This window comes from Rhinoraja longicauda, chromosome 2 (genome assembly GCF_053455715.1).
Source record: "Rhinoraja longicauda isolate Sanriku21f chromosome 2, sRhiLon1.1, whole genome shotgun sequence".
In the NCBI taxonomy this organism is placed as follows: domain Eukaryota; kingdom Metazoa; phylum Chordata; class Chondrichthyes; order Rajiformes; family Arhynchobatidae; genus Rhinoraja; species Rhinoraja longicauda.
Genome location: NC_135954.1, coordinates 16,095,644 through 16,118,753, shown reverse-complemented (window position 1 = coordinate 16,118,753; position 23,110 = coordinate 16,095,644). Strand labels below are relative to the sequence as shown.

Here is a 23,110-nt window from a genome sequence, read left to right as displayed (position 1 = left end):
GAATGTTGCCTGGGTTTCAGCACTTAGGCTACAGAGAGAGGTTGAACAGGTTGGGTCTTTATTCTTTGGAGCGTAGAAGGTTGAGGGGGGACTTGATAGAGGTTTTTTTAATTTTGAGAGGGACGGACAGAGTTGACGTGGGTAGGCTTTTCCCTTTGAGAGTGGGGAAGATTCCAACAAGGGGACATAGCTTCAGAATTGAGGGACAAAGGTTTAGGGGTAACATGAGGGGGAACTTCTTTACTCAGAGGGTTGTGGCTGTATGGAATGGGCTTCCGGTGGAAGTGGTGGAGGCTGGCTCGATTTTATTATTTAAGAGTAAATTGGATAGGTATATGGATAGGAGGGGATTGGAGGGTTATGGACTGAGTGCAGGTAGATGAGACTAGGTCAGGGAGAATGGTCGGCGTGGACTGGTAGGGCCGGACAGGCCTGTTTCCATGCTGTAGTTGTTATATGTTATATGTTATTTTGTAATGTAAACAGAGAGAGAGAGAGAGAGATGCCAGAAAGCAGCTATGACATATAATACACAATAAACAATATAATAAATACCCAATAAAGAAGTTATGCACAAAATGCTGGAGTAACTCAGCAGGTCAGGCAGCATCTCGGGAGAGAAGGAAGTTATGCATTCTTGGTCATACATGGGTATGACCGCACATTAAACAATGGAGATTATATGCCATTATGGGATATTTTGAGATAGAGAGAGAGAGCGAGAGAGAGGGAGAGGGAGAGAGAGGGAGAGAGAGAGGGAGGGAGGGAGGGAGGGAGGGAGGGAGGGAGGGAGGGAGGGAGGGAGGGAGGGAGAGAGGGAGAGAGGGAGAGAGGGAGAGAGGGAGAGAGGGAGAGAGGGAGAGAGAGAGAGAGATGCCAGAAAGCAGCTATGACATATAATACACAATAAACAAGTTATGCATTCTTGTGCTCTTACATGGGTATGACCGCACATAAACCTCCCCTCCCCCCCTCCTTCCCAACCTCAGCCTCACGGAGTGAACTAGTACCCCTAGTTCCTAAAACCCATTCTCATCACTGAAGAGGTGCCGGGTGTGGGTGCGACTCTCTCCGTGCACGTCGGCCGGCGCTGGAGGAGGGAGGTCCGGCCGCTCCAGCCCACCCCGCCCGAAGTTGAGCGGCCTGGCGGAGCGCGACGCGACGCGACGCGGCCTGGCGGAGGGGCGGGGACAAGGCCAAGGCCGCCTCCGGGAGGCGCTGTGGGCCGCGCGGGCGCAGACGCTCGGCCGTAAATGGTGCTGCGCCTTTTTCGTCGCTCTCCCCTCCTCCCTCCACTCCCCCCCCACTCACTCACTGACTGACTGACTCCGGCGGCGGGACCCGACCCGGCCCGACTCGACCCGAGGGGCCGCAAGCCCGAAGAGAGAGTCCGTGGGGCTCAGCCCCAGCCCCGCCTGCAGGCCGCAGTCACCGCCGCCGCCTCTCCCGACACGATGGAGAGCACCGAGGAAGGTGAGGGGAAGGGAAGGGGGACGGATGGACGGCGATCGTCTCCCCCCCCCCCCCCGGTCGAGGGGGGGAGAGGAGATCAGGCGAGGCCGTGGATCGGGCCGGGGTGTTAGGCCGCCGTGGAAGCGGGAGGGGGAGGGGGGACCACGGCCTCCCTGCACCCGAAGGCCAGGCCGCAACTCTGCTTTCATTTGTTGGGGGTGGGTCAGATCTCCCCGCAGTTCGCCGCCCTCCCTCTCCCCCCTCCGCCCTCCACCCAAGGGAGGTGCAGAGGCAGAGGAGGAGGGTGCAGTTAGGTGTCCGGGGATCCAAGGTGGATCCCCGCAGGGACACGCGGTCCCGGCAACAAATGGAGGGAAGCGGCCAGAGGCGCTTGTTTCATCAGTGCCCCGAAACTCTCGTTGGGATGTTGTTCGACGTGGAACTTGCTGCGAAAGATAAACTTTTACCGATCAAGAAGAGACTCCAGTCCACTGAGTTGTCAAATCTACCGACGGCAGGACAATGAAACCCTTACTTGCAGCAAGCAGCACAGCAGGCAATGCACACAGATAATATATAATATATAATTTTACATTCAAATAATGTAATATTGTATATTAGATTTAACATACAATAAACACAGATTCAATAAATTAATAATCACAATACTAGTTCGAAAAGAAAACCAAAAGTACTTAGTGCAAGGCAAGAAAATAATATGTTGGAATGACCAATGCCTAAAAACATCGCAGACTCCCTCCTTCCAGTAATGGGTGCCAAAATCTAAAGGATCAAAGTTAGGAGAGATGATCAAAAACATGGTGGACTGCATCTAGTGCATCTTAACTAAGTGGTCAGGTACGACGGTTAAGAGGAAGTTGTGCAAAATAAGTGCAACCCATGAAATTGCCATTAGACCATTTATCAGTGTTTCTTTGTGGCCTTTAGCATTCTTGCTCAATCTTTACGCAAAAGGAATCCTTTACAGTGAAATATTTCAAATGTTGTTTCCTTTGATAATAATATTCGAAGCCAATTCATTTAGAGCCATAGAGTCATGCAGTGTGAAAACAGGCCCTTTGGCCCAACCGACCAACATATCCCATCAACACTATTAAGCAAAATTAATCTATGTTTACTTTGTCCTAAAGATAGTTTCAGTCGGACTTTAAAAGCAAATTTGCATGGAATGGAGGGGTATGGATCATGTGCAGGCAGGTGACTTTAGTTTATCTTGGCATTACGCTCTGCACAGATGTTGTGGGCCGAAGGCCTGTTCCTGTGCAGTATTTTTAAAATTTGTTCTATGAGGTAAGTAGCAGAGAATTTATTTTAAACTGAGCTCAAGTATTTAACATCACAGACTCAGAAATTAGACCCTGCTTCTAATAGTTCATCATAATTGGATAAAATAGGGAATATATACTGTACATTGGTCGGTTTATCCCATCAGAACTTTGAACATTTTAGATTTGGCTCTGATTTCACAAACTTTGGAAGCATTATTTAAGTGATCACTCTTAAAATTAAAAATCATAAACACAGCTTATATTTCAGTAATCAGATACATTTAACATTTGATTGTTTAAGCTCGCAGTGAAGTATAATTAATTCCATTCCATTAGTTCAAGACTGTAAATTGCCTGAAACATCTATCTGAGAGTCTTCCCGAGAATGAATAGTCACTGAATGTGCAGGTTTTCCAGCGTAACTGTCAGAAATTGGCACTCAGCTGCTGATCTATATAACTAATGTATGATACATTGGGAGTGGTCGTGTTTGTAACTTCACAGTGGGTCTGGGGTTTTCGTGTTTGTATAATTAGCCACTGGAACTGATTTGCATTGTGAATTTGATGCTTGTTGCAAAATAGTTGTACAATACCTTCACTGGCATTATGAAGCATTTGGAGATCTTGCAATTCTGTAATCCAAATATTTCATGAGTACTCTTGTTACTTGAATATAACTTTTTTTTAGGTTTCCTTCCAAAATTCTGCAATATTATGTTGATGGCATTTTTTGTAGTTGTCTGAAAATGACTGATTTGAGCTGAAACCAGTTTTAGATTCACCTGTGTAATCAAATTCTGTATATTTGAATGCTGAAAGGTGTTGTCAAGAAGTTTGAGGGGGATATTCATAAATTACATGGTAGAGATAGTTAACCTGCATCATTTTCTTCCATGATTTAAAAAGTAATGCATCCCACTGTGGCAAAGAATCCTGTTGACAATAGACAATAGGTGCAGGAGTAGGCCATTCGGCCCTTCGAGCCAGCACCGCCATTCAATGTGATCATGGCTGATCATTCTCAATCAGTACCCCGTTCCTGCCTTCTCCCCATACCCCCTGACTCCGCTATCCTTAAGAGCTCTATCTAGCTCCCTCTTGAATGCATTCAGAGAATTGGCCTCCACTGCCTTCTGAGGCAGAGAATTCCACAGATTCACAACTCTCTGACTGAAAAAGTTTTTCCTCATCTCCGTTCTAAATGGCCTACCCCTTATTCTTAAACTGTGGACTTTATGGGTGCTTTTTATCACGTCTACTTTTGAAATTCCTACTTGAATTACAGAACAGGAATGCACACCTGTAACTCTTTGCATCGTTCTATTATTGTATAAGTGACTTCCATAATCATTCATTGGAACTGCATCACCATAGATCTACTTCATCTTTGTTAGCGTAACAATCTCTTTTTGAAGAATGGTTAGTGTCGTTACGGTGCTTTCATTGTGACCAGCATTGATATAGTAGCAGATTGTGTTTGGCCTTCTACTGAAAATTTCTGTTGTGCCAGATATTAAGGCTCTGGATGCAACTGACCATGATTTTTTTTGTAAATTGACACACAATGTGATACCAGTATGATTTATGGAGGTTGGAAATTTTGGGGTAGGTTGCTGAGTAGGACAATGGCCACATGTCTGATTGAGCCTGCTGGCTATTGAGAGCCGGAGACGCATTGCATTCCTGTAGTATACATGGTAACAATGTATAGATTGTGATCAACTCTTTGGTGGTTGGGAAAACCAGCAGCTAGTTCTGGGGGTGTTGGTGGAGGACAACAAGAAAAGAAAACCCTGGGAAAGTAAAAATTGTAGTGTGATGAATTGTGTTGCCTGGAGGAAGCAAATCAACATTGGTCTGTGGCAGATGGTCAGTGTGGGTGGGGGGAGCGGTGCTGCAATGAAGGCCATTGCCTTACCTGGCAGGTATCACAATCTTGCTCTGTGCTGGCAAAGTCGTGTCATTCTAGAATGGACCGTCACATTGCACAGATTTCCCATACAATGCTCTAGAAGCTGTCAACATGGAAGAACATCACCCTCGAAACAGACACAATTAAGACTCTAAATAACATTTGGACAGGTAGTCGATAACAAGGCTTTGAAGGACTATACGCTAAATACAGGCAAAAAGGACCAGCCCAATGTGCCAACGTGGTTGGCATGGACAAAGTGGGCCGCAAGTCCTGTTTACAGAGCTTTATGACTGGCACTGATCTGGAAATGAGCAATGTTGCATTTCACTGAACAGAATTGATTTTCATTTTCATTCAGGGAGGGAGAGGTTGGACAGGCTAGGACTTTATTCCTTGGAGATCAGGAGGCTGAGGATAGTTTAATTTAATTTATTGTCATATGTACTGAGGTACAATGAAAAGCTTTTTGTTGCATGCTAACCAGTCAGCGGAAAGACTGTACATGATTACAGATACATGATAAAGGGAATAAAGTTTAGTGCAAGGTAAAGTCCGATTTAATATAGTCCCATGGTTTTCAAGGAGGTAGCTTGGGACTGCTCTCCAGTTGTTGATGGGATAGTCCAGTTGCCTGATAATAGCTGGGAAGAAACTGTCCCTGAATCTGGAGGTGTGCATTTTCTCACTTCTGTACCTCTTTTTTGTGGTCTTGGATGGAGCTGTTCCCAAACCATGCTGTGATGCATCCCGATAAAGTGCTTTCTCCGGCGCATCTGTAGAAGTTGGTGAGAGTTGCTGAGGACATGCTGAGCTTCCTAGGCCTTCTAAGGAAATAGAGGCGTTGGTGTGCTTTCTTGGCCATCGCTTTGATATAGCTAGTCCAAGACAAGTTGCTGGTGATATTTATTCCTATCTAATTCAACTCCGTCAATGTATACTGGGGTACATGTACTGCTTTGCTTCCTGATGTTGATCACTCTCTCCTTTCAAGGTCATGAGATTCACAATCTACTTTCTGCACTCCTTCAGGTCACTATTTGATATCTGGCCCACCACGGTGGTGTCGTGTTAAAATCATGAAGGGAATATAGATATGGTGAATGCAATGTCTTTTTTTCCCAGGGTAGGGGAATTAAGGACTAAAGGCCGTAGGTTTAAGGTGAGAAGGGAAAGATCTAATAGAAACCTGAGAGGCAACTTTGCACACAAATTGTGATGGGTATATGGAACGAGCTGCCAGATGAAGTAGTTGAAATGGGCACAGTAATAAAATCAAGTCATATGGACAGGTACATAAATAGGTTTAGAGGGTAATGGGCCAAACACGGGCAACTGGGACTAGCTTATTCGGCATCAATGAATTGGTATCTTGGTCAGCATTAATGAATTGAACTGAAGGGCCTGTTTCCGTGCTGTATGGCTCTGCTTCCATAACTTTGAGAGAACTGCATTTTGAGTTGAATTTCTAGGAGGGCTGCTGAGGTTCTACCCTGTCGTTCAAAATGGGTCAATAGATTTTAAAATAGAGTCAAGAGTGTTTTGTTGTCATATGTCCCAGATAGAGCAATGAAATTCTTACCTGCTGCAGCACAACAGAATACGTAAACATAGTCCCAGATAAACGAGAGAAAAAAGTTCAGTGTATAAATTATATACTCTCTCACACACACACACACACACACACACACACACACACACACACATACTCAAAAAACAAACAGTAGTATAATAATAATAATAGTCTATTGTAGTTCAGAGCTTATTTGAGGTTGTAGTGTTTAACAGCCTGATGGCTGTAAGGAAGAAGCTGTCCCTGAACCTGGACGTTACAGTTTTCAGACTCCTGTATCTTCTTCCCGATGACAGTGGTGAAATGAGTGTGCGGCTAGGATGGTGTGGGTCTCTAATGATGCTGGCTGCCTTTTTGAGGCAGCGACTACAATAAATCCCTTCGATGGTGGGGAGGTCAGAGCCAGTGATGGACTGGGCAGTGTTCACAACTTTTTGCAGTCTTTTCCGCACCTGGACGTTCAATTTGCCGAACCAGGCCACAATGCAACCAGTCAATATGCTCTCTACTGTACACCTGTAGAAGTTCAAGAGACTCCTCTTTGACATATCGAATCTCCTTAATCTTCTCGGGAGTTGAGGCGTTGATGTGCTTTATTTATAATTGCATCAGTGTGCTGTGTCCAGGAAAGATCTTCGCAAATATGCTCGCGCAGGAATTTGAAGTTTTTGACTCTACACCATCGTCCCATTGATATAAACAGGATTGTGAGTCCTCATCCTTCCTCTTCCAAAGTCCACAATTAGCTCATTGGTTTTACTGAGAGCCAGGTTGTTGTGCTGGCACCATTTGGTCAATTGGTCGATCTCACTTCTGTACTCTAACTGAGTCATCGGCAACTGTAATTCGGCCAACAACTGGTGTCGTCAGCGAACTTGAAGATGGAGTTCGCACTGTGTCCAGCTACACAGTCATGAGCATAGAGTGAGTAGAGCAGGGGGGCTGAGCACGTAGCCTTGAGGTGCTCCCGTACTGATTGTTAATGAGGAAGAAGTATTTCTGCCAATTCGAACAGACTATTGTCTGTGGATGAGAAAGTCGAGGATCCAATTGCAGAGGGATGCACAGAGACCCAGTTCCGTGAGCTTGGTAACCAGCTTGGATGGGATGATGGTATTGAACACTGAACTGTAGTCTATAAACAACAGCCTGATGCAAGTGTTTTTATTGTCCAAGTGGTCCAGTGCAGAGTGGAGAGCTAGTGAGATCGCATCCTCCGTTGACCTGTTGTGACGGTAGGCAAGCTATAGTGGGTTGAGGTTCTTGTTGAGGTAGGAGTTGATATCCACCATAACCAACCTCTCAAAGCACTTCATCACCACAGACGTTAGTGCCACTGGTCGATAGTCGTTGAGGCACATCACCTTACTCTTCTTGGGCTTAGTATTATTGATGCTCTCTTAAAGCAGGTGGGAACCTCAGACCTCAGTCGTGAGAGGTTGAAAATGTCTGCAAAAACCCCAGCCAGTTGGTCTGCACAGGTTTTGAGAACTCGACCGGGTATACCATCAGGTCCAGGCAGTTTCCGAGGGTTCACCCCCCTGAAGGATCTTCTGACAATGGCCTCTGTGATTGTGACTGTAATACCATCTGGGTGTATGGTGGCTCGGGAAGGCACATCGGTGTTCTCCCTATCAAAGCGTGCGTAGATCAGGGAGTGATGCTTCGCTGTCGCTTGAGCTGCCTCCTGGATTCGTCTGGTAGGAGGTGATGGCATTTTAGATTTTTTTAGATTTAGATTTAGTGATACAGCGCAGAAACAGGCCCTTCGGCCCACTGGGTCCGCGCCGCCCAGCGATCCCCGCACATTAACATTATCCTACACCCACTAGGGACAATTTTTACTTCTGCCCAGCCAATTAACCTACAATCCTGTACGTCTTTGGAGCGTGGGAGGAATCCAAAGATCTCGGAGAAAACCCACAGGGAGAACGTACAAACTCCGTACAGACAGCACCAGTAGTCAGGATCGAACCCGAGTCTCCGGCGCTGCATTCGCTGTAAGGCAGCAACTCTACCGCTGCGCCACCGTGACCGCCCATTCAAACCCTTAATAAAATATTAAGGGAAGCAGGAGATGTGGGGATAATGTTGGATAACGGCAGTGTGATTGAAGATAACTACCATCGTGAAGTATGGTTGCACATATTTGGAGGGCCAAATGGCTGCTCCTGTTTCGATTTTGTAATCTTTTATTCTCTTAATGTTCATTCGTGTATTTTAATTTTACAGATTGCATTTCCTTGCTGTGCTCACTATTGTGCACCTGAGGAGGTGTTAATGTGACGTTGTTAGTTCGTTATGTATGTAGTGTTGAGCATGATTTTAGGGGGGGGGGGGGGCATATAATAATATTATGATAATGATAATACTGCAGTTAAAATTGATAATTGCATGTTGAAGATAATTTTCTTTTGTTAGTGCAACTTTCACTCCTGAACTTAAGCCATGTGGCTGTTCACATCCCCAAGCACAACACGTTATTGGTCAGTAGTGGGGTATTTTCAGAGGAACCTGACCTTTTGCATAAGTGTATAAATAATGCCGCATTTAAGTCGTGGTAAACTAAAAGTCACTGGGGAAGAAGGCCAGAGACTCGTGGATAGACACAAAATGCTGGAGTAGCTCAGCATGCCAGGCAGCATCTCTGAGTTACTCCAGCATTTTGTGTCTATCTTCCGTGCAAACCAGCATCTGCAGTTCCTTCCTATGCAGAGATTTGTGGAGTTGGACTGCAGATGACCTTTTGAAATGTAGGCTTGTAGACCAGGGAATCTGCTGAATTACAATAGACGTCTGATTGTGTGGGATCTGCAATTTCCACCATGTTACAAATTAAGTAGGTCAATATATAAATAAATTACAATTGAGAGCAGTAAATTCTAACCAAGTTTACATTTCTTATCTTTGGAAAATAATCTGTTGTATTGGACCACTAAACTAACTAAAGTTAGATAAATTAGACTGAAGATCAGACTTGGGAATAACTTGACCTTGTTAATGGCCAATTGTGTGGCGCACACTGAGAATCTTGAGAGTTTTGTTTGTGAAGTTTAAATCGATTTCCCTTTTAATTTTTATATTACATAGCCGAGCAAGCGAATTTTAACGATTGTACTTTGGGTTTTTCAACAATGAGAGAGATGCGCGAAGAGCAGTCATTCAAAGGAAGAAATAAACTGGAAAGAAATATAAGCACAAGTAAAACTGATTTGGCTGCTATCCACGAGTGAAGCCTTCAGTTCCATGGGCCATAGTTTGAACAGACTTAGAGTCATAGTCATACAACATGGAAACAGAACCTTCGCCCAACTTGCTCATGTCGACCAAGATGTCACATCTACATTAGTCCCAGCTGTCTGCTTTGGGTCCATATCCCTCCAAACCTTTCCTATCCATGTACCTATCCAAATGAGTTTTAAATGCCATTATAGTACCTGCATCACTATCTCCTCTGACAGCTCATTCCACATACCTACAACCCTCTCTGTGAAAATGTTGCCCCATGGGTTCTTATTAAACCTAGACCTCTTGATTCCCCAATGCTGGGTAATAGACCCTGTTGTTTAAGTTCAATCCGCGCTATCAGGCAACAAACCACATTAGACACCTTAAGAAAGTAACAATACCTTTTTATTCACGCATGTGGGTGTGGGAAAACAACCCGAGTATGTTTACATACTCGCTGTCCCTCGTCGTCCCACACAAAGATCCGATTCAAAGCCGTGCTTATTTATACCGGGGGGGGGGGGGGGGGGGGGAGGTCCCACCCCTTTCATCACCAGCACCCTTGAAACAAAGCCCCTCATGTTAGGACACGCTCCTCTGCACTCATGCTTAACCCTTTCAGTCCTGAAACTCCTTCACTGTTCATTCACTCTTTCTATTCCCATCAAGATTTTATTCACCTCTAATATCGCCCCTCATCCTCCTGCACCCCAAGGTATATAGTCCTAGCGTGCCCAACCTCTCCTATAACTCAGGCCTTCAAGTCCTAGCAACATCAATGGAAATCGTCTCTGCACTCTTTCCAGCTTAACACCATCTTTCCCACAGCAGGATAGCCAAAACTGAACACAATCCTCCAAATGCAGCCTCACCAACGTATGGTACAATTGTGACATGACATCCCAACTGCTATAATCGATACCCTGATGAAGGCCAATGTACCAAAAGCTTTCTTGACCACTCTATCTACCTAATAATAATAATAATAATAATATATTCCTTTATTTGTCCCACACCGGGAAATTTACAGTGTTACAGCAGCAAAGTGGATAACAAGAGAGCAAGAGATCATTCATTATAAATAAAAGATACATAAATTGTCATCAGTTTTCTGTGTTCTTAGCTGTTATTGTTGACTCGTCTGCTGGGAGCAGTGCTGATTGTGCAGTCTCACAGCAGCAGGAAGGAAGGACCTCCTATATCTCCTTCAGGCACTTGGGGTGAAGGAGTCTGTCACTGAGTAGCTACTCAGTGCAGTGACAGTGTCCTGCATGGGGTGGGAGTCGTTGTCCAGCAGCGATGTTAGCTTTGCCATCATCCTCCTCTCTCCCACCACCTGCACTGAGTCGAGGGGGCAACCCAGGTCAGAGCTGGCCTTCGTGACCAGCTTGTTGAGTCTCTTCCCTTCTGCCGCTGAGATGCTGCTGCTCATGCAGACAACTCCATAGAAAATAGCCGATGCAACCACCTGAGACACTACTTTCAAGAAACTGTCCACCTGCACTTCTAGATCCCTCTGCTCTACGACACACCCCAAGGTCCTTTCATTCTCTAAATGGGTCCTGTGCTGATTTAACTTCCCAGAATACAATGCCTCGCGCTTCTCTGAATTTACTCCATTAACCATTCCTTATCCCATTTGCTAAGCTGATCAAGATCCTGCTATAATTTATGATAACCATCTTTGCTACCCATGGTACCACCCACTTTAGTGTCATCTGCAAACTTACCAATCACGCCTTGTACATTAGCATCCAAATTGTTGCTATAAACCTCAAAAAATAAAGGGGCCGAGCAACGATCCCTAAGGCATATGACTAGTCATAGTCCTTCAGTCTGAAAAACAACCTTTCACCATCACCCTCTGTTTCTACCACAAAGCCAATCCTCCATCCAATTGGCTAGGTCTCTGGATCCCATGCAATCTAACCTTCCGGAGAATCCTAACAATTATCTCGAAGTCCATAAAGACAATGCCTACTGCTTTGCTGTAGCCAACCAAACAAATTGCAATAGAATATAAAGATGGAAAAAAAACAAGGATACTGGCAACCTGAGGAATCGTCGCTTTGAGATATGAAAATGCTGTGGGTAGTAATATGAATCCAAATGTAATTCTGTGCTTTGCGTTCAACAAACGTTCCATGAGAGACAATAGACAATAGGTGCAGGAGGAGGCCATTCGGCCCTTTGAGCCAGCACCGCCATTCAATGTGATCATGGCTAATCATTCTCAATCAGTACCCCGTTCCTGCCTTCTCCCCATACCCCCTGACTCCGCTATCCTTAAGAGCTCTATCTAGCTCTCTCTTGAATGCATTCAGAGAATTGGCCTCCACTGCCTTCTGAGGCAGAGAATTCCACAGATTCACAACTCTCTGACTGAAAAGGTTTTTCCTCATCTCAGTTCTAAATGGCATACCCCTTATTCTTAAACCGTGGCCCCTTGTTCTGAACTCCTCCAACATTGGGAACATGTTTCCTGCCTCTAACGTGTCCAACCCCTTAATAATCTTATATGTTTCGATAAGATCTCCTCTCATCTTTCTAAATTCCAGTGTATACAAGCCTAGTCGCTCCAGTCTTTCAACATATGATAGTCCCGCCATTCAGGAGCAAATCTTCAGAATTAATGGGAACTTGTTAAATCTGTAGTGACTACACTCCAGAACCAAGGTCACTTCAACCTTAGTAGTTACACTGCAGTATGCAGGCAACACTTTTGTTCGTGCATGCTGGTCGTCCACGCGCCAAGCCATTGTTGAAACGATCGCTGAAGGGTACAAGAAGCTTTGCATTCAACATCAGCAGGATCAAGACCCTCTACCAAATACTTCAGATTCATTTTGAGGATAAGTAAACTCGTATCAACATCCCAGCAACAAGGCCCAAGTTACTCTCTAGTCAGTTCTATTAGGCAGGTTATGTTGTTTGTGTGTCTGACACCAGACTACTCAAACAGATTTTCCTATTTCTACGTCTGTTACAGGAAGAAATCACTGGGTGAAGATAGACACAAAAAAAAACATTTCGGGTCGAGACCCTTCTTCAGACTGGGTGGGCAGCAGAGGATGGAGGTGAAGTGGCAGGAAGAGGTTAGGTATAGGGATATGGCAGATGTGCTCACATTTTCCAGTGGGACGGGAATTCTGAATCCCACTTTTTATTGTAATTCTTGCATATGACCAGCTAAAGTCATAGAATAATACGGTACGGAAACACACCCTCTGGCCGAAGTCGCTCGTGCTGACCAAATGCCCCATCTCAGCTATACCCATTTGCCTGCATTTGGTTCATACTAGCCCGAGTGGACCCGTTGGGCCCAAACCTCCCCTGCATTGGTCTAGCACGTTCTCCTCCCCGCCTCCCCCTCCCCACTAACCCGCTCCAACCCCCTCAACCCCCTTTATCCCCACTCACCCACTGCATCCCCCTCAACCCCCCTCCCCTCTCAGCCATTCACCCACTCCACCCTCTCAACCCCCCAAACCTCTCCTGCATTGGTCTAGCATCCTCCCCTCCCCACTCCTCCCTTCCCCCCCATACCCACTCCATCCCCACCCATAACCCCCCTTATCCCCCCACTCACCCACTCCATCCTCCCTCGACCCCCCTTATTCCCCCCCTCTCCCCCAAACCCACTCCATTCCCCCTCACCCACCATCCCCCCTCAACCCCCTTTCTCCCCTCACCCACTCCAAACCCCCTCCATCCCCTCCTCACCCACTCCAACCCCCCTTAAAATCTCCCGTGGCCAGGGGCGGGGGAGAGGAAAGGGGAGAGGGAGCAACTCGCCCCGGCCCCGTGCAACCAGCAGCAGGAGAGCGCTCCTCACCCCCCCCCCCCCCCCGATTGGCCATCACTCGAGTGGGTCCCCCACCCCCTCCGAGCTCCCAAGTGCGCGCGCGGACCTTCTCCCATTGTGACGTCGAAAGCGGAGGCAGGCGCGGCTGAAGGGCAGGGCAAGTTGAAAAGGGATTTGTTAAAGTTTAAGAAATGATTTTTAAAGTTTAGAAAGTGAATAACCTTTAAAATATAACAACCATTTGAACTGCATGCCAATGGTGAGTAAGGTGGGCCTAAAATTGATGCGCTACAGTGTACTGCTTTGGCTGCATTTTGGGAACAAATATATCCACAAACCCACAAAAATACAAGATGAGGGTTTTAGTAATATACTAGGCCAAGTGGGCCCGTTGGGCCCGTCCTCGTAGGGTTTCCATTGTAACCGGGAAGGAGGGAGGGGGGTTTGGCCCATTCCCACACCCCCCATTCTCTCCTCCCCCAGCCCCACTCTTACTCTCCCCACAACTCCCCTTTCCCCACGATCTCACAGCCCCATAGCAGAGTAGACACACAATAGCAGCTGCTTGTCCATTGTGACGTCACATGCTGAATACCGCGGGGGGGAGGGCAGGGGGGTCAGCTCGAGCTCATCTCACAGGGGCATTGTGACGCTGAAGACCAATAAATCAGTTAAAAATAAAATGTCTAAACTTTAAACTTTAAACCTCTGTAATTTAAAATATATACGACCAAATTAAATGAAAATATCACGGCCGGTCGTCCGGGAGACTGGCGATTAAGGCGGTGCAAAAACCGTGGCGCGACGGTTCACCGTTTTGCCGAAATCAGCCGAAATAACTGAGAGAAAAAAAGTTTTGACTTTTAAACCTCTACCTCTGTAACTTAAAAAATATACGACCGAATTAAATAAAAATATCATTTTCGGCAAGCGTCCAGCGGTGTGATTAAGGCAGTGCAAAAATTGTGGCGCTACGGTTCACCGTTTTGCCGCAATCAGCCGAAATCACTGTTACAAATATACATACATATCTGAGTTTTAGTAGTATTAAGATAAGATAGATATACTAGATCAAGTGGACCCGTTGGGCCCAAACCCCTCCTGCATTGGTGCAGCACCCCTAATAGTCTTGAATAGGAGCCAAGTTGATATTGGGAACATATTGAAAAGGTGAAAAGAGTGCAGCATCTTGAAAACTACGCACCTGCATGCCCCATCTTTGGAAGAGTTTTCAATTCCCACTACAGCCACCTCAGAATCCCAAAGACTAAAGTGGAAGTAAGTCATCCTTGTTCTCAGCCATGATCACAATGAATGGCGGTGCTGGCTCGAAGGGCAGAATGGCCTCCTCCTGCACCTATTGTCTATTGTCTATTAACAAACTGCCTAATAATAAAGGCTGCATACAAATAACTGAATCATAGATTTTTCAGGATCTTACCTTTTCAGCTGTAATGCATCCTTGGGCATGATTCCAATGTATATAAAGCTGATTTGTTTGCTTAGATTTCCTGACGTAAATCTGTTTGTGTAGAAGCAATGTACTTTGGGCGTACATGAGGTGAGTTGGAACATTTATGGAAGTGATCAGAAAAGGGTGGCTGAAAAATAAACATGAACGTGGAAGTATTTTTAGTTAGGTAAGATGTAAATAATTAACTCGGTATTGAACCGTCAAACCATTCAGAATAATTTGGATGCAGAATGTCTTTATCGTGTTCCTTGTTAACATTTTATGTGGATTATACAAACATCTATACTTGACTCACAAGGGCCTCTATTTAGTATTGTTTTTGTATTGGTTTATTATTGCCACGTGTACCAAGATATAGTGAGAAGCTTTGTTTGCATGCTATCCAGTCGAATCATACTGTACATGAGAACAATCAAGTCATACATAAGCACAACACATAGTGCAAAGTGAAATACCAGAGTGCAGAATATATTGTTAGAGAATTGTAGTCTTATGTTAGAGAAAATGTACAATGTCTGCAATGAGGTCGGTTGGAAGTTGGGAATGCACCCTAGCTTATGGGAGGGCCATTCAGTAGTCTGATTTCAGCAGGGAAGAAGCTGTTCTTGAATCTAGTGGTAGGTGTTTTCAAGCTTTTGTATATTTTGCCCGATGGGAGAAGGCAGAAGAGGGAAAGGCTGGGGTGAAAAAAAATCCTTGGTTATGTTGGCTGCTTTTCAGAGGCTGCATGAAGTGTAGACAGAGTTGATGGTGGGGAAGCTGATCTGTTTGATGGATGGGGCTGCATCCAATCTGCAATTCCATTGTAGATAATATGCACTCATGCCATGCTGTTACATTGTTAAAAGGAGTGTCACAAAAGTTGTTATAGAGTCATAGAGTGATACAGTGTGGAAACAGGCCCTTCGGCCAAACTTGCCCCCGACTTGTTGAATAAGTTACCGAGTAAGCTTGTTCCTTTGTCGTGCGCACTATTGAATTTGAGTGATAGATCAGCACAATCCAAGAATACAGAGATTATCCTACCAGGTTCTTCATGTTCCCTCACTGCAGACCACTCAGCCTCAAGTTCTGTTACTTGTGTTCATAAAAATAGTGGGGGGAGGGATTGACAAATTGGGAATATAAAGATGGAGTTAAAGGGGAAGTGATTATAGGAAAAGTTGCAAAAGACTCCCGAATTAATGGGAAGGAAAGTTCGAGAAGGGATAAGAGAGTGAGGTCAGGGCCAATAGTGACTGGTGTGAGAGGGGAGGTGAATACCGAAGTTAAAGTGTTGTATTTGAATGCGCGAAGTATAAAAAATAAAGTGGATGAATTTGAGGCTCAGTTTGATATTGGCAAGTATGATGTGGGAATTACAAAGACATGGCTGCAAGAGGACCAGGGCTGGGAGCTGAATATTCAGGGATATACGACCTATCGAAAAGACAGACAGGTGGGCAGAGGGGGTGGGGTTGCTCTGTTGGTAAGGAATGATATTCAGTTCCTTGCAAGGGGTGACATAGAATCAGGAGCTGTAGAATCAGTATGGACAGAACTGAGGAATTGTAAGGGTAAAAAGACCTAATGGGAGTTACCTACAGGCCCCCAAACAGTAGCCTGGATATAGGGTGCAAGTTGAATCAAGAGATAAAAATTGGCATGTCGCAAAGGTAATGCTACAGTGGTTATGGGAGATTTCAACATGCAGGTAGACTGGGGAAATCAGCTTGGTAATGGACCCCAAGAAAGGGAGTTTGTGGAGTGCCTCCAAGATGGATTCTTAGAGCAGCTTGTACTGGAGCCTACCAGGGAGAAGGCAATTCTGGATTTAGTGTTGTGGAATGAACTGGATTTGATAAGGGAACTCAAGGTAAAAGAGCTATTAGGAGGTAGTGATGATAATATGATGTTTTAATCTACAATTTGAGAGGGAGACGGGAAAATTGGAAGTGTCAGTATTGCAGTTGAGCAAGGGGAACTATGGAGGCATGAGAGAGGAGCTGGTCAGAGTTGACTGGAAAGAGACCCTAGCAGGGAAGACGGTGGAACAACAATGACAGGTATTTCTGGGAATAATACAGAAGGTGCAGGATCAGTTCATTCCAACGAGGAAGAAAGATTCTAAGGGTAGTAAGAGGTGACCATGGCTGACAAGGGAAGTCAAGGACAGTATAAAACTAAAAGAGAAGTATAACATAGCAAAGATGAGCGGGAAGCCAGAGGATTGGGGCTCTTTTAAAGAGCAACAGAAGATAACTAAAATGGCAATACGGGGAGAAAAGATGAGGTACAAATGTAAGCTAGCCAAGAATATAAAGGAGGATAGTAAAAGCTTCTTGCAGACATTGGACAGGAAACAAAATGTGAAGAGGAAAAAAATTGTTAAGACAAATGTGGGTCCCTTGAAGACAGAAGCAGGTGAATTTATTATGGGGAACAAGGAAATGGCAGATGAGTTGAACAGGTACTTTGGATCTGACTTCACTAAGGAAGACACAAACAATCTCCCAGATGTACTAGTGGACAGAGGTCCTAGGGTGACGGAGGAACTGAAGGAAATTCACATTAGGCAGGAAATGTTGGGTAGACTGATGGGACTGAAGGCTGATAAATCCCCAGGGCCTGATGGTCTGCATCCCAGGGTACTTAAGGAAGTGGCTCTAGAAATCGTGGACGCATTGGTGATCATTTTCCAATGTCCTATAGATTCAGGATCAGTTCCTGTGGATTGGAGGGTAGCTAATGTTATCCCACTTTTTAAGAAAGGAGCGAGAGAGAAAGTGGGAAATTATAGTGGGAAGATGCTGGAGTCAAAAAGAAGAAATTGCGAAACTTTTGGATAGCAGTAACACTTTCTCCTGCCCTCCTACTCTACGACCACATTTTGACACAGACAGACTAGTGACTGACATCTACTACAAACCCAGTGACTCCCACAGCTATCTGGACTACACATCTTCCCATCCTGACTCCTGCAAAAAGTCTATCCCCTACTCCCAATTCCTTCGTCTACGCCGCATCTGCGCCCGGGATGAGGTGTTCCACACTAGGGCATCAGAGATGTCCTCATTCTTCAGGAAACGGGGCTTCCCCTCTCCCATTATAGATGATGAATGTGTGACGTTTCGGGTCGAGACCTTTCTTCAGTCTGAAGAAGGGTCTCTACCCGAAACGTCACCCATTCCTTCTCTCCTGAGATGCTGCCTGGCCTGCTGAGTTACTCCAGCATTTTGTGTAAACACCTTCGATTTGTACCAGCAACTGCAGTTATTTTCTTACACCATTATAGATGAGGCTCTCACTAGGGCATCCTCTATATCCCGCAGCTCCACTCTTGCTCCCCCCTCCCCCCATTCGTAACAAGGACAGAATCCCCCTTGTCCTCACCTTCCATCCCATCAGCCAGCGTATCCAACAAATCATCCTCCAACCTTTCCGTCATCTCCAACCGGACCCCACTACTGGCCACATCTTCCCATCTCCTCCCCTTTCTGCATTCTGCAGAGACCGTTCCCTCTGTAACTCCCTGGTCCACTCGTCCCTTCCTACCAAAACCACCCCCTTCCCGGGCACTTTCCCCTGCAACCGCAGGAGATGCAACGCCTGTCCCTTTACCTCCCCCCTCAACTCCATCCAAGGACCCAAACAGTCTTTCCAGGTGAGACACAGGTTCACCTGCACCTCCCCCAACCTCGTCTATTGTATCCGCTGCTCTAGATGTCAATTTCTCTACATCGGCGAGACCAAACACAGGCTCGGCGATCGTTTCGCTCAACACCTTCGCTCAGTCCGCCTTAACCAACCCGATCTCTTATTGGATGTAGGACCCATTTATGTTTAGGCTAGATACTGTTGGCATATGATTATTTTGTCTAGATATATCTTGCCGTTTTATTTTGGACACTTGGGGGCGGTCATTGGATGTACAGGGTGGTGTATATATATGTATGGGCATAAGGGACTGGGAGGAGCCAGATACAGGGAGGGAGAGTATATAGTTCTTACCAGACCTGGACAGACTGGAAAGACCTGAGACCAGGGACAGAGCAGCCAGCTACGACTTGTATGCGAAATAAGTATAGCCTGGTATGTCCATCTCCTTGTTTGTACAGCTACTTCAATAAACAACTAATTAAACAGGAAAAAAACGACTGGAAGTTCTGTTCTGTTGGGTCTGCGTAAGATCACTCCGACACCCTGTGTAGTAATGGCATTTGGAATAGAAGTCACTGGAAAAGTTGGAAAGTTGCCATTACATTGGATGAGATGCAAAACAAAGCTTTTCACATGTAACAATAATGAACCTAAACGTAACCAGCGATCACTGTCTGGCAGTTGTGTGGAGTAAACATATTTTGCTGCATGTCCGGCCTAGGCTGATTATTATCTGGATCTTGCTGCATGTCGGCAGAAATATTTTGTTTCCCATTACAACTTTTTGATTTGTAAATAATAATCATTAATAAGCATCCCAGTTTCCAAATTGTGGATGTAGCACACTGTCCTTTAGTGCTGCAATGCCATTGTCCTGAGATGATTTACCACCATCAACAACGCAGCTGTCTTTCTTTCTGATAAGCATTACAATCACTGAACTTTCCATGTTACTTAATGTTATTGGAGCTAATTTTGAGTCCCATATTAATCAATATTACTAAAGCTCCTTGATAACAAGGTATGCCAAATGCTGTTTTGATTCCAATGCAATTACTTCCGTCTTGTCTCATGTGGAATTTGGCATTTTTGCCCGTGCTTGGACAAAGGCTATAATGAGTTTTCGACGTGGAGCCCAAAGTGGGTATTGTGACAGGATATAGAAAATAATATCATTTAATAGTGGGCTTGCCATCCCTTCTTCCCACAATGTTTGTACCGAACATGATGCCACGTTAAACTGATCTTGTCTGCCTGTACATGATCTATATTCATCTATTTCTTGCACTTCCATGTGCCTATCTAAAAGCCCCTTAAACCCACAATTCTTTCTGCCTCCACAGCCACCCCTAGCAATGTGTTCCAGGCCCCCACCACTCTCTGCGTTAAAAAAACCCCAACTTGCCCTACACATTTCCATTAAACTTTCCCCCTCTTACTTTATAGTAATGCCCTCGGACATTTCCACCCTGGGGAAAAGATTCTGATGGTCTATGCCGCTCATAATTTTAAATGGTTTTGTGGTCTACCCACATCCTTTGACATTCCATCCAACCTATCCCTGTAGCTGAAATATTCTAATCCAGGCAGCATTCTGGTAAACCTCTGCATTCTCTCCAAAGCCTCCACATCTTTCCTGTAATGTGACGACCAGAACTGCACGCAGTACTCCGAATGTGGAGCTGCATGGTGACTTCCTGACTCTTGTACTCGATGCCCCTAGCAATGAAGGCAAGCATAACATACGCTTTCTTTACCACCCTATTTACTTGTGCTGCCACCTTCAGTGAGCTATGAACTTGGACTCCAAGATCCCCCGGTATAACAATGCTGTTAAGGGTCTTGCCATTAACTGTGTGCATTCAACCTCCCAAAGTGCAATATCTCACTTGCTCGGGTTAAACAGCATCTGCCATTTCTCTGCCCATTTCTGCAGCTGATCTGAATCTTGCTGTATCTTTTGTTTCCTTTCTTAAACAAAGGAACAACATGGCCATTCTCCATCCTCTGGAACCTCACCTATGGCTAGAGAAGAAATAAAGATCCTTGTCCACGCCCCCACAATCTCTCTTGCCACCCAGGATAGATCCCACCAGGCTCTGGGGACTTATCTATCTCAATGCTCTTCAAGAGCCTCGGCAACACCTCATCCTCTATTTTCAAAGTGTCCTTGAATATTTGTATTCTCCACACTAATCTCGCTGTCCTCCAAATCTTTCTCAGTGAATACAGATGCAAAGTACTCGTTTAGTACCTCGCCTACATCCTCCAACTCCAAGCATAGATTTCCTCTGTTACCTTCTCCCTGGTTATACTCGTGTTTTTAACATGCGGGTAAAAAGTCTTGGGGGTATTATTTCATTTATTGGCAAATTGCCTGTGACATTTCATGGCCCTTTAGGCCTTTCTAATCACCCACTCGAGTTCTTTCCTACTCCCTTTATATTCCCCATCTGATGCCAACTTTGTAAACCTGACATATGCTTCCTTTTTCTTCCCGACCAAGTTTGCAGCCTCCTTTTTGGGTTACAAATTTTACAACCACCTTGGTCACCACAGTTCCCTTACCTTGGCACCTTTTCTTAACCTTCCTCCTTACTGGAACATTCTGATCCTGCACTTTGATCAGCTTGCCTTTAAATGACTTCCACATGTCATCTGTGGACTTGCTCAATACCAACTGCTCCCATTTTGCCCTCCCTAGCTCCTAGCACCTTCATGTGGAACATGAAGAACCGGATGGGATTTCTGTGCATGCTTGGATTGTGCAGTTCTACACTCAAACTTAACACTTGCCAAGACTAAGACTGGAGGGCACACGTTTGTCATTATAGTTTGAGCCTATACCCGTTGCTGGATGTGACACACTGTTGTTAATTGCTATCAAGTGAGTGAAGTATATTGGTTGATGGGTGGGTTAACATATGATGAGCGTTTGATGACACTGGGCCTCTATTCACTGGAGTTTATGAAGAGGTGGGGGGCCTCATTGAAACTTACCGAATAGTGAAAGGCCTGGATAGAGTGGGTGTGGAGAGGATGTTTCCACTAGTAGGAGAGTCTAGGACCAGAGGTCACAGCCTCAGAATTAATGGATGTTCCATTAGGAAGGAGATGAGGTGGAATTTCTTTAGTTAAAGGGTGGTGAATCTGGAATTCATTGGAAAATTTTAAGGCAGGGATGTCCCTTTCCAGTCAACTTTAGCCAGCTCCTCCCTCGTGCTTCTATAGTCCTCTTTGTTCAGTTGTAATACCGACATATCCAATTTCAAAGGTTCAGAGGTATTTTATTGTCACGTGTACCAATTAAGGTACAGTGAAATTCGATTTACCATACAGCCATACTAGGAAAAAAGCAACAAGACACACAACTACATAAAAGTTCACATAAACATCCACCACATTTTCTCTGTCTCAAATTGCAGGTTGAATCTTATGGTCGCTACCTCCTAGTGGTTCCTTTACCTTGAGCTCCCTTATCAAATCCGGTTCATTACATAACACCAAATCCACAATTGCCTGGTAGGCTCTAAGAAACCATCTGCACTTTACAAATTCTCTCTTGGAGTCCAGTACTAACCTGATTTTTCCAGTCTACCTCGGCCCTGGGACTTTCCATCGCCCGGTGGGGGCTTCAAGGGGTTGGGAGCCTCGATCACCTCGTGGCGCCACGGGAGAAGAACGAGGAGGAGATAAGACTTTGCCTTCCATCACAGTGAGGGTATGCCTAGAGCAATCACTGTGATGGCTGTTTTGTGTAAAAAATTGTATCTGTGTGTCTTGTGTTCTTTAATGTCTACTGCCGGACCCTGACGTGAGAGGACGCTGGCGTTGATTATTCGCCGCTTTTCCGTCAGGATAGTTTGTCTGTTTGTCTGTTTGTTTCTATGTTAATTGTATTTGTAAAGCGCTTTGTGCATGTGTTAAGGCGCTATATAAAATAAATATATTATTATTATTATTATACTGAAATCCCCCATGACCACCGTAACATTCCTTTCGTGCATGGTTATTGCATCTCCTGATGTAACTTGTATCCTATATCCTGGCTACTTTTTGGGGGCCTGTAAATAACTCCCATTTTTACCCTTGCAGTTTCTCAGCTCTACTTCTGCTCCTATGTCACCACTTGCTAAGGAACAAATCTATTTCCTTTATTTTCTGTCCACCTGTCTTTCTGATAGGATGTGTAACCTTGAACATTCAGCCTTGTGATTCTTTTGCTGGGCAATTAAGTAATTAACTGGAGGAGGATGCTCTGCTCCATTCATGATTGAATTTGGCAGAGACACCAAATAGAATCTCATCATTTGGTTGTGGGATCCCCTAACTTTCTACCACAAGCTGCTTCAGCTGTTTGCTGACGCTACTTTTAACTTCCAGGCATGTACGTATGTATATTACTATTCTCAGCATGCTATCCCAAGCCTTGTTCATCTAGGTTTGGTCATTTGCTTGATGGTGAAGGTGAAGTCAGGAGGAGGGACACAGTTCTGCAGACGACCACAATGCTGCTTAAAATCACCTGTTTGGGTTGGGTTAGCCAAGACCACTCCTTGATATGAATTATGTGGCCCAGATGGACAGAACCATAACATGGGAGATAACATAATTGTATATGGAAGGGCTACAATGACCCTGGAAGTTCTTTGGTATTAATTCTGGACACCATCGTGTCTCATGGTGTTGGGTACTACCTTAGATATAAAGTGGTATTAACTGCGATGAATGGAGAT

At 45.0% G+C, this 23,110-nt stretch overlaps 1 protein-coding gene across 2 annotated transcripts in view; it reads left to right on the top strand.

Moving 5' to 3' along the window:
• The first annotated feature begins 1,196 nt into the window (after positions 1 to 1,196).
• marchf6 (membrane-associated ring finger (C3HC4) 6) overlaps positions 1,197 to 23,110 on the top strand; it is a 71,212-nt gene continuing 49,298 nt past the window's right edge. For both annotated transcript variants that reach the window (XM_078415400.1, XM_078415392.1), the window contains exon 1: positions 1,197 to 1,473. In XM_078415400.1, the coding sequence (XP_078271526.1) occupies positions 1,455 to 1,473 (19 nt within the window). In that variant the 5' untranslated portion in view covers positions 1,197 to 1,454. The remainder of the gene's footprint in view (positions 1,474 to 23,110) is intronic.